The sequence below is a fragment of the Carassius carassius genome, chromosome 43 (assembly GCF_963082965.1).
Source record: "Carassius carassius chromosome 43, fCarCar2.1, whole genome shotgun sequence".
Taxonomy (NCBI): Eukaryota; Metazoa; Chordata; class Actinopteri; order Cypriniformes; family Cyprinidae; genus Carassius; species Carassius carassius.
In genome coordinates this window covers 16,221,711-16,234,222 of record NC_081797.1, presented here as the reverse complement: position 1 = coordinate 16,234,222, position 12,512 = coordinate 16,221,711, and the positions used below count along the sequence as shown (strand labels likewise).

The 12,512-nt window shown below is 38.0% G+C and overlaps 1 protein-coding gene across 2 annotated transcripts in view; it reads left to right on the top strand.

The window, feature by feature from the left end:
- LOC132125498 (S phase cyclin A-associated protein in the endoplasmic reticulum-like) overlaps positions 1 to 12,512 on the top strand; it is a 113,138-nt gene that overhangs the window by 18,885 nt on the left and 81,741 nt on the right. For both annotated transcript variants that reach the window (XM_059536936.1, XM_059536937.1), the window contains 7 exons: positions 2,149 to 2,337; positions 2,437 to 2,488; positions 7,659 to 7,776; positions 9,000 to 9,111; positions 9,461 to 9,601; positions 9,727 to 9,882; positions 9,953 to 10,095. In XM_059536936.1, coding sequence (XP_059392919.1) covers positions 2,149 to 2,337; positions 2,437 to 2,488; positions 7,659 to 7,776; positions 9,000 to 9,111; positions 9,461 to 9,601; positions 9,727 to 9,882; positions 9,953 to 10,095 — 911 coding nt within the window. The remainder of the gene's footprint in view (positions 1 to 2,148; positions 2,338 to 2,436; positions 2,489 to 7,658; positions 7,777 to 8,999; positions 9,112 to 9,460; positions 9,602 to 9,726; positions 9,883 to 9,952; positions 10,096 to 12,512) is intronic.

Genomic DNA, 12,512 nt, shown 5'->3' with positions numbered 1-12,512 from the left:
CCAGGGGGTTCAACTGTAATTTTACGAAGCTATGAGAATACTTTTTGTGTTTTTGCGAATGCTTTGTTTATATGAACGGAAGCAAGCGCATGCATCATGATACTCTCAACAATAACGGCACATTGTAGCAGACGGGATGAGGAGGAGGAGAATTATTGAACAAAGGTTGTTTTTTTTGTTTTTTGCACAAAGTATATTTATGTAGCTTTGTAAAATTACGTTTGAACCCCTGATGTCACATGGACTATTTTATCGATGTCCTTGCTACATTTCTTGACCTTGATTGCGATGGTAACCTTGCTGTCTGAGAGCTCTTGGATTTTATCAAAAATATCTTAATTTAAGAAAAAAAATTAGTTTTGTGGAAAAGGAGTAATAAAATTTATAAATTCCAGATTACAATCCAAATACCATATTTCTGTCCAGCAGCAGACTAGCGGCAAAATGTTTTGCTTGAAGTTCAAGACTATTGATTGGTTAAACTACTTGACCTATAGGCCAAATGGCTTTTCCTTACACGGGATGGCTGTAGAGGTGAGATGATGACCCCTGTTTTGGCATTCTCCTTGTCTCCTGTCTTGGCCTTATAAGAAAAAGCTCCAAGGGGTTAATTAAGGCTAGACCCACAGTATTTTCTGTGAGCTACTGGCTTCCATTACTCAATCGGTGTTGGCCTCTGTACAAAACCCAGTCTGAAACAATGGAGATGGATGAGGTTTAAACTCCCAGACAGAAGCACCGTCTCAGTCGTGTCGGAATCCGGAATCACTGCTTCCGAGGCCCAGACACCACCTCTCTGGGTGGGTCAGATAAGCCCAGCTCTGTTTAGACTCCAGATCCAAGACCAGCAGGCGAGCTGTTGAGAGAAATCCACCTCTTATTATGCTCGTTAGCATGATGTTTGACAGTGACCTCAGTGCAGCATCTCCATCTTCTCCCACGGCCGTCTGAAATTGGCACTCGGCACACTGTTCACTCATCAGGTTCTGAAAGCGGGGGTCAAGTGTTGTGGCCTCTGATGGCAGTGGGTAGGATACATTTTCCATAATATTTTGCCAATTTACCAGTCATCACTAGTCATAAAGACCCACAGGTGCACCCCTAGAAGGAATGTATGGGTAAAAATGTGCCCCTCAACAAATCCTCTTTTTGTTACCACCTTAAAATTGGAATAAACCCCTTTGGCCCACAGGTAACTATTCTCCAGAACACTAGAGTCACCTGATTCAAGTAACCTTGAGAAGAAATTTCAGTTTACATTGATTTTTATTTTTTAGCATTTTAAATTAGATAAGAATATTTTAATATATCAACAATAATGAATTTATTTTAATTTTTTTAAAATTCTCATCCTGCTGCCACCTTCTAAGTTTTCTTAACTAACTTAACAACTAATATATTTATATAAATGTACTTATAATTAATAAAGTAAATAAATCTATTAAATATTATATTAAATATTACAATTATTTATACAAATGTACACGTTTATACATATGGATGATTTATGTAAATTTATATAGATAAACTTATTATTTATATTTATTTACATGATTAGATTGCTATATTCCATTCCTTAGACATGTGCAACACAGTTGTTTGCAAAACATTCCAAATTAACCTATTTTGCCAACTACAAATGTGTAGACTGCAGTAAATTGCGAATAACTTCTTTTAACCATGACTATATTCACAATACAAAATAGGCTCTCATACCTTATTACTTAAATATGTAGAAAAAATAAAACTTCTTCCCATCTCTTTGTCCCTATTGTGGTTGTGTGCTGCACGATTTCGTCATGCTTCCCCATGCGTGGTTTTTGTGATTGATTGTGTTTATGGCGTGTGCCTGGATTTTCATTTCATTTGATCTCTGTTCAGTTTCTTACAACATCTTTTGCATTTGTAAGTTTTTGTGATGTGCAGGCTACCACCAAGCATTTAAAATTTGGTTGCATTTGAGAAATTTGAGTCTAGTCTAATTTCAGATGAAGTGCTGAAATGATTGCACCATGCCCCAATTGAAGTTGTGCTGCCTGGGCTTGTACTCAAGAGCCTGGTGTGGCTAACTTGGCACTGTACGGCTCGTTTTGTGCCTGTTTGGTAACTTCAGTGGCTGATTTATGAGTGTTTTGTGCCTGTTGTCAGCCCCAATCCATGGCTGAAGTTTTGGCTAAGAAGGAAGAGCTGGCTGACCGCCTGGAAAAAGCTAACGAAGAGGCAATCGCAAGTGCCATCGCTGAGGAGGAACAGCTGACGCGTGAGATCCAAGCAGAGAACAACGAACTGGAGACCGACAACGAGAGTGACTTCTCTGTAAGTCAACAATTAACCCTAGTGGTTTATATGACTGATGTCATTACAACAACATCAATATTCTTTGCTCTTTTATGTGTTTTCTGAATGTAGTGTCATTTTTCATTTTCTCTCTTAAAGGCAAGCTGTGGCTTGAATTTAGACTGGAGTGAGATGCTAGCTGATTATGAGGGTAATGATGTATGTAGAAGTTAATTGTTTATTTAATGACAAAACGAAATGGCTAAAATTGCTGGAATTAAATTAGTATTTATTTTAAACAATATTTTCTGCAAAGTTTGACTTTTAATGTTTAAATTTGGAATTGACTTCCCTTTTACTTTTTACTAGTGCTGTCAAACTATTAATCGCATCCAAAATAAGTTTGTTTACATAATATTTGTGTTTGTACATTTATTATTGATATCTCGATTTTAATTAATTCTCTTTTTTATGAAACGATATCGATTTTTAAATCCCAGGGCTTGACATTAAGCCTTGATATGTGTTTGTAAGTATATCAATCATTCACTTGTATGAGTAAAAAAGTTACTTGTCCAGGGCAAAAAAAGCCTTTTTTTTATGCAAATGTAATCCATTATGATGCAATAGTCTCATCACTGCTCTATGAGGTTTTACTTTAACCAGCATATTTGTGATATTTGCCTTAAATTGATTCCTAAGACACTTTTTAACCTTATGAAGGGCAAGATTTTCTTAACCTTACTAAACGACGTGTCATCATTTACATCAAATCCTCACATTTTATCAATACATTCAGTTAGAATAGTTATACTCTGTATGGTTGTTACCATACAAATGAAACTAGTATCAACAAACTCCCTCTTTCTACTGCAGAGGAAACAATGAGGCTGCATCGAAAAATGCCATTTAGATGTAATTACTCTATATTTGCAAATGCATAACGTTTTAAGATTGGTTTCCCTTTTTTTTTTTTTTTTTTTTTTTTTTTTTTACATATAAATCTGAAATGTTGAATTTTAAATGATGCTTTTAAATTTGAAACCAAGCCACCAGTAGGTGGTGGCAAGTCTCAGAATGAGTCACTGATTCAACCAATTCATTCAAACTTCTAATTAATTCAATAAATAAAGCAAGTAACTGTCTTTATGAATGGCTCACTGAATCTTTTACTCACCTGATTCGTTCAGAAATGCTGAATCGTTCAGTAACAAAAGACACTGCTGTGTATTGCTCGGAGATGCGTTTTCGTAAGCCAAAATGGTCTATGATGTGTTAATGGTCTATGATCAGTTGATATTAACTACTTGTTTATTGAACTACTGTTGTATAAAATCAGTTGATATTAACTACTTGTTTATTGAACTACTGTTGTATAAAATCAATGTCACATTTGCAATCATGCTGGTGCTTAGTCGTGTGATGTTGCTTACCTATATCATATGCTTTATATACAGTCGTGGCCAAAAGTTTTGAGAATTACATAAATATTGGAAATTGGAAAAGTTGCTGCTTAAGTTTTTATAATAGCAATTTGCATATACTCCAGAATGTTATGAAGAGTGATCAGATGAATTGCATAGTCCTTCTTTGCCATGAAAATTAACTTAATCCCCAAAAAACCTTTCCACTGCATTTCATTGCTGTCATTAAAGGACATGCTGAGATCATTTCAGTAATCGTCTTGTTAACTCAGGTGAGAATGTTGACGAGCACAAGGCTGGAGATCATTATGTCAGGCTGATTGGGTTAGAATGGCAGACTTGACATGTTAAAAGGAGGGTGATGCTTGAAATCATTGTTCTTCCATTGTTAACCATGGTGACCTGCAAAGAAACGCGTGCAGCCATGATTGCGTTGCATAAAAATGGCTTCACGGGCAAGGATATTGTGGCTACTAAGATTGCACCTAAATCAACAATTTATAGGATCATCAAGAGCTTCAAGGAAAGAGGTTCAATTCTTGTAAAGAAGGCTTCAGGGCGTCCAAGAAAGTCCAGCAAGCGCCAAGATCGTCTCCTAAAGAGGATTCAGCTGCGGGATCGGAGTGCCACCAGTGCAGAGCTTGCTCAGGAATGGCAGCAGGCAGGTGTGAGCGCATCTGCACGCACAGTGAGGCCAAGACTTCTGGAAGATGGCCTGGTGTCAAGAAGGGCAGCAAAGAAGCCACTTCTCTCCAAAAAAAAAACATCAGGGACATGTTGATCTTCTGCAGAAAGTATAGTGAATGGACTGCTGAGGACTGCTGAGGTCATATTCTCCGATGAAGACCCTTTCCGATTGTTTGGGGCATCTGGAAAAAGGCTTGTCCGGAGAAGAAAAGGTGAGCGCTACCATCAGTCCTGTGTCATGCCAACAGTAAAGCATCCTGACACCATTCATGTGTGGGGTTGCTTCTCATCCAAGGGAATGGGCTCACTCACAATTCTGCCCAAAACACAGCCATGAATAAAGAATGGTACCAAAACATCCTCCAACAGCAACTTCTTCCAACAATCCAACAACAGTTTGGTGAAGAACAATGCATTTTCCAGCACGATGGAGCACCGTGCCATAAGGCAAAAGTGATAACTAAGTGGCTCGGGGACCAGAATGTTGAATTTTGGGTCCATGGCCTGGAAACTCCCCAGATCTTAATCCCATTGAGAACTTGTGGTCAATCCTCAAGAGGCGGATGGACAAACAAAAACCCACTAATTCTGACAAACTCCAAGAAGTGATTATGAAAGAATGGGTTGCTATCAGTCAGGATTTGGCCCAGAAGTTGATTGAGAGCATGCCCAGTCGAATTGCAGAGGTCCTGAAAAAGAAGGGCCAACACTGCAAATACTGACTCTTTGCATAAATGTCATGTAATTGTCGATTAAAAGCCTTTGAAACGTATGAAGTGCTTGTAATTATGTTTCAGTACATCACAGAAACAACTGAAACAAAGATCTAAAAGCAGTTTAGCAGCAAACCTTTTGAAAACTAATATTTATGTAATTCTCAAAACTTTTGGCCACGACTGTATATAATGTGTGTATATATATATATATATATATATATATATATATACAGTACAAACCAAAAGTTTGGACACACCTTCTCATTCAAAGAGTTTTCTTTATTTTCATGACTATGAAAATTGTAGAGTCAAACTGAAGGCATCAAAACTATGAATTAACACGTGGAATTATATACATAACAAAAAAGTGTGAAACAACTGAAAATGTCATATTCTAGGTTCTTCAAAGTAGCCACCTTTTGCTTTGATTACTGCTTTGCACACTCTTGGCATTCTCTTGATGAGCTTCAAGAGGTAGTCACCTGAAATGGTCTTCACTTCACAGGTGTGCCCTGTCAGGTTTAATAAGTGTGATTTCTTGCCTTATAAATGGGGTTGGGACCATCAGTTGTGTTGTGCAGAAGTCAGGTGGATACACAGCTGATAGTCCTACTGAATAGACTGTTAGAATTTGTATTATGGCAAGAAAAAAGCAGCTAAGTACAGGAAAACGAGTGGCCATCATTACTTTAAGAAATGAAGGTCAGTCAGTCTGAAAAATTGGGAAAACTTTGAAAGTGTCCCCAAGTGCAGTCACAAAAACCATCAAGCACTACAAAGAAACTGGCTAACATGCGGACCGCCCCAGGAAAGGAAGACCAAGAGTCACCTCTGCTGCGGAGGATAAGTTCATCCGAGTCACCAGCCTCAGAAATCGCAGGTTAACAGCAGCTCAGATTAGAGACCAGGTCAATGGCACACGGAGTTCTAGCAGCAGACACATCTCTAGAACAACTGTTAAGAGGAGACTGTGTGAATCAGGCCTTCATGGTAGAATATCTGCTAGGTAACCACTGCTAAAGAAAGGCAACAAGCAGAAGAGACTTGTTTGGGCTAAAGAACACAAGGAATGGACATTAGACCAGTGGAAATCTGTGCTTTGGTCTGATGAGTCCAAATTTGAGATCTTTGGTTCCAACCACTGTGTCTTTGTGCGACGCAGAAAAGGTGAACGGAGGAGGTGTGATGGTGTGGGGGTGCTTTGCTGGTGACACTGTTGGGGATTTATTCAAAATTGAAGGCATACTGAACCAGCATGGCTACCACAGCATCTTGCAGCAGCATGCTATTCCATCGGGTTTGCGTTTAGTTGGACCATTTATTTTTCAACAGGACAATGACCCCAAACACACCTCCAGGCTGTGTAAGGGCTATTTGACCAAGAAGGAGAGTGATGGGGTGCTGCGCCAGATGACCTGGCCTCCACAGTCACCGGACCTGAACCCAATCGAGATGGTTTAGGGGTGAGCTGGACCGCAGACAGAAGGCAAAAGGGCCAACAAGTGCTAAGCATCTCTCGGGGAACTCCTTCAAGACTGTTGGAAGACCATTTCAGGTGACTACCTCTTGAAGCTCATCAAGAGAATGCCAAGAGTGTACAAAGCAGTAATCAAAGCAAAAAAGTTTCAGATTTCAATTTATGTCCATTGTACGGCAGTATTTAAACAGTAAATGCCGTTTTGACGCTGACAGAACGCTGCTGCGTGAAGCGCAAGTGAACTGATCATCTCCTCATTAATACCAGCTTCAGCACAAAATAAACAAGAGTAAATATCCAAAAGTAAGGTAACAGAAAGAGTACAACTTTACAATCCGTATCCTGTCTCATGTTATCCCCCACTCAGTGTTTCAGCCACGCAGAGACATCAATATAACAGCTTGTAAACAATGTCACGTGACTTTTAACTCAGAAAGCATATTTGGTGACCATAAACTTATTAGTCAGCCAGACAAATTTATTGTAGAGAGGGGTATTTTGATAAACCTATGCACCATGTAACATTCATTGTCCAAGTTTTTATGATGGCCATTATTTAAATGTGTATATTTCTAAAAAAACTAACTGAAGTAATTTTAACTTAATTTATAAAAACGTCATTAAGTGTAATTTTAAGTTGTAATACAAATCAGTCAATTATAATAATGTAGTACCAACTGACTCTCATGTATATTTTACAGCATTAGAAGAGATTTACTGTACCTGATATATATCCAAAATAATCAATATTGAATTTTGATTATAGTTCACACACACACACACACACACACATTATTTCAACAAAATTTTTTATTTTGAATGTGATTAATTACGATTAATCGTTTAATCGATTAATCGTTATTTTTTCTGTTCAAGTGCAAATTTTTCTTGCTGTCCTATTTAATTTTTTTGAAGAATGTATGCTTATTATATGGACTTTGCAGAAACTTCATTTAATCAAATAACAGAAAAGTTTCACGCATTACACTGAATGCTGATAATCTCAAAATGACAAGTATATATTGGTCTAACACTTCTTGTGAATGTGTTCTATTGCATCACCTGCTTTTCCGACAGCTCGAGAGCCTTGGCGTCAGAGCAACTCCTGGGGTGACATCGTGGAAGAGGAGCCGGCCCGCCCGCCCGGTCACGGCATTCACATGCACGAGAAACTGTCCTCTCCTTCACGCAAACGGTAACAGTCACATAGATCTGTGTGTTACAGGATAATCTTACAGAACTTTGTGTCTGTTTTGAAAGTTTACATCTTTTTGTTAAGAAAAGATCGTCTTTAACATGGTGGTATTACCAGTGGAAGTGTCATTTCTAGACAGAGCTGCAAAAAAAAAAAATCAACACTTTTACTATCTTCTGTTATTAGGGAAAAAAGTTAGTCCTATCCCCAAACTCACCATTATAGCGATGTTGTTACATTCACTTAAACAAAGAGACTGCAAAATGTGCCATTACTGGTGCAAAAATGAAACGTTTCATTTTTTTAAAATGCTTTGTAAATGAAAATCGACATCGTATAGAATCCAGTTTCTGCCACAGAATAAGAAACTAAACTCTTGACTTGAGTTTGTCGCAATACTGAGTTTTTCTATATCAAAATTATGAGATGTAAACTGTGAGATGTTAACTCACTCAAAACTCAGGATTGTGAGAAATAAAGTAACTTCGATTCTTCGATTCATTTTTTTCAACAGTTGTGGCATGTTAGTTCTAAACTCCAAGAATTGCAAGAAATAACTCTGAATTTTGTGATATGAAATCACTTTTTTTTTTGTTCAAAAGAGGAAATTGGCTTCCATGTAATCATGAGTTTACATCTCGCAGTTTTAGCTTCTTTCTCTGAATTATGCGACATAATCTAATCAATTAAAAAACAAAACAAAAACAAATGTCCAAACAGTGCCATAAATTCACTATTGTGAGGAAAGAAATTGGTCTTGTGTGATGTCAACTTAAAACTCAGATTACTATAAATAAAGTCAGAATTGGTAAATATAAAGTCACTTTTTAGTAGTTTTTTTAATTTATGTGTTTATATATTTATTTATTTAAGCGGTGGAAGTACGCTTCCATACAGTTGTGATCCTACATTTCATAGTAATTTATTAGTGCACAAATGTAAAAACATTATATTAATGGCTGTCAATTTAATTGATTAATTTAGTGTATTATACTAAAACATCATATCCAAAAATTTTCCATTATGCCCATTTTCACAGAAATCATTAAGTTATATTTTGACATGCATTGAATTTTCTAATGACTATTGAAATGCTTTTATATGCCACAATAATGTAATGTCTTTGAATAAATGTAAATGATCTCCATTTATTAGTGAAATTGAATTGTAATAGTTGTGATTTAATTGATCCACATATCATGTAAATCACTGTTTGTTGTCAGAACCATTGCAGAGTCCAAGAAGAAACATGAAGAGAAGCAACTCAAAGCCCAGCAGCTCCGAGACAAACTAAGAGAGGAGAAGACCCACAAGCTGCAGAAACTGTTGGAAAGGGTATGTTTTTCCCCTTTAGCGCCTGTAGACACAGCTCATTTCACCTCGGCCACAGGGGAAAATCCTATTTGCATGCCTGTTGAAAGAATCACTTAACAGCCATTTTAGTCGTTCAGGGTGATTCACTCCTGGTGAGATTCGTACATCTGATGCGGGTAACTCTGTAGAAAATGTTTGTTTTTATTCGGCTCCATTCTTGTCGAAGGAGTGAGATCTAAGTCAATATTGGGTATTTATATATCTGCACTTGAAGTGGACCACTAACCTGTTATTCACACCCCTGACAAGTCTGACTTCTGCAGACCCATTTGTCGGGATTTGATCTTTTTGTATCTTTTTTTTTGCTCAGGAAAAGGAGGTGAGGAAGTGGAAAGAGGAGCTGTTGGATCAGAGGAGGAGGATGATGGAGGAGAAGCTGCTTCATGCTGAATTCAAGCGAGAGCTTCAACTCCAGGCCATCGTGAAGAAAGCGCAGGAAGAGGAGGCCAAGGTCAGACGTTAAAAACTGATTAAGTGTGATTAAGTGTGAAACTGCACTGATATCAGTGTTTCTATCGCGCAAACTTCGATATTTTATTCCAAAAATGTTCATATGTAGTTCATTGATTTGTTTAGGTGAATGAGATCGCATTCATCAACACTCTAGAAGCCCAAAACAAGAGACACGATGTTCTGGCTAAACTAAACGAATATGAGCAACGGCTTAATGAGCTGCAGGAGGAACGCCAGCGGAGACAGGAAGAAAAGCAAGCGAGGGATGAAGCCGTTCAGGTATAGCTGCTTTTTATTTATTTGTTTAATGCGTTAAATGTGTGATTTTATAATTGAATCGATTTTTCAGGAGCGTAAGCGGGCCTTGGAGGCGGAGCGGCAGGCGCGGGTGGAGGAGCTTCTGATGAAGAGACGGGAACAAGAGGCCAGAATTGAGCAACAGCGACAGGAGAAGGAGAGGGCGAGGGAAGACGCAGCGCGGGAGAGAGCCAGGTCAGCATCACATCCTGCCAAACAGACCAGAAACCTGATTCAGCTAAACACAAGGGCAGAAAGGACCAGGGCAAAGAACTCAAGGGGATTCAAGTTTTGAGAAACGGCCTGATTTAGGGAATGATTTGTGTAACCCTTAACCAAAAAGTATACTATCTTTCAGAAGTTTGGAGTTTTTCTTTTGTTACAAAAGATCTCAAATGCTGTTCTTTTAAACTCTCTACTCATGAAAGAAGCCCTAAAGCAATCAATTGTCACCGTTTCAGTTTAAAAAAAAATTAAGCAGCACAACTATTTTCCATCAGAGATGTTTCTTGAGCAGGAAATAAGCATTTTAGAACAATTTCTTAAAGATCATGTAACTGAAAATTCAGCATTGACATGACAGAATTATTATTTATTTTTTATTTATTTATTTTATATATTAGCATAGAAAACTGTTTTTTTATTTTTATTTGTAATAATACAAACTCAATTCCAAAAATGTTGGGACACTGTACAAATTGTGTGTTAAAAAGAAATGGAATCTCATAAAATTATATTTTATTCACAATAGAATATAGATAACAACATATCAAATGTTAAAAAGTGAGACATTTTTGAAATGTCATGCCAAATATTGACTCATTTTGGATTTCAATTCAAGTTTATTTATATAGTGCTTTTTATGATACAAATAATTGCAAAGCAACTTTACAGAAAATTAATTCTACAATATTTAGTAGTAGCTTATAAGTGTTGATCAGTTTATGTGCAAATGACAGGAATTAAAAAAAAAAATTTTTTTATACAAGACATAGTCAACCAGACGATGAACACTATTAACAGCAATTATAATGTGATTGCATAGTAAGTAGCAATATTTGTTAGTTCTGTTGTTGTTTCAGGGTTAGCATCATCTGAGGTCCTCTGAGGGTCAGCATCATCTCTTCTCAGGTGTTCTGGATCCAGACTGGAGCTTGTGTAAATCCTAGTTACCATGGGATGTCCACAGAGTCAATATACCACAGAGAGACAAATAGAGACATAATTAGCATAGCTGCTGTTCCAACAAAGTAAAATTAATTAATTTAACCAAAGATAAAGAATTAGAATGCGCATTTGATCAGCTACAACTGCAGTCACAAATTATGAGATGCATTATTCGAATGCTTTGCGAAAGAGATGCGTTTTTAATCTAGATTTAAACAGAGAGAGTGTGTCTGAACACTTAACATTTTTAGGAAGGCTATTCCAGAGTTTGGAAGCCAAATGTGAAAAAGCTCTACCTCCTTTTAGTGGACTTTGCTATCCTAGGAACTACCAAAAGTCCAGCGTTTTGTGACCTTAGGGTGCGTGATGGGTTGTAGCGTGGTAGAAGGCTAGTTAGGTACGCAGGAGCTAAACCATTTAGGGCCTTGTAGGTAAGTAATGATAATTTGTAACTAATATGGAGCTTAATAGGTAGCCAGTGCAGGGACTGTAGAATTGGGGAATATGATCATATTTCCTTGACCTTGTAAGGACTCTAGCCGCTGCATTTTGGACTACCTGTAGCTTGTTTATTGAAGAAGCAGGACAACCACCTAGAAGTGCTCATAGGAGCTACACATTCCAAAAAAGTTGGGACATGTAGCAATAAGAGGCTGGAAAAGTTAAATGTACATATAAGGAACAGCTGGCGGACCAATTTGCAACTTATTAGGTCAATTGGCAACATGATTGGGTGTAAGAAGAGCCTCTCTGAGTGTCAGTGTCTTTTAGAAGTCAAGAAGGGCAGAGGATCACCAATTCCCCCAATGCTGCGGCGAAAAATGGTGGAGCAATATCAGAAAGGAGTTTCCCAGAGAAAGATTGCAAAGAGTTTGAAGTTATCATCATCTACAGAGCATAATATCATCCAAAGATTCAGAGAATCTGGAACAATCTCTGTGCGTAAGGGCCAAGGCCGGAAAACCATACTGGATGCCCGTGATCTTCGGGCCCTTAGACGGCACTGCATCACATACAGGAATGATACTGTAATGGAAATCACAACATGGGCTCAGGAATACTTCCAGAAAACATTGTCGGTGAACACAATCCACCGTGCCATTCGCCGTTGCCGGCTACAACTCTTTAGGTCAAAAAAGAAGCCATATCTAAACATGATCCAGAAGCGCAGGCGTTTTCTCTGGGCCAAGGCTCATTTAAAATGGACTGTGGCAAAATGGAAAACTGGGACGCCATGTCATCTGGACTAAAGAGGACAAGGACAACCCAAGTTGTTATCAGCACTCAGTTCAGAAGCCTGCATCTCTGATGGTATGGGGTTGCATGAGTGCGTGTGGCCTGGGCTGCTTACACACCTGAAAAGGCACTATCAATGCTGAAAGGTATATCCAAGTTCTAGAACAACATATGCTCCTATCCAGACGTCGTCTCTTTCAGGGAAGACC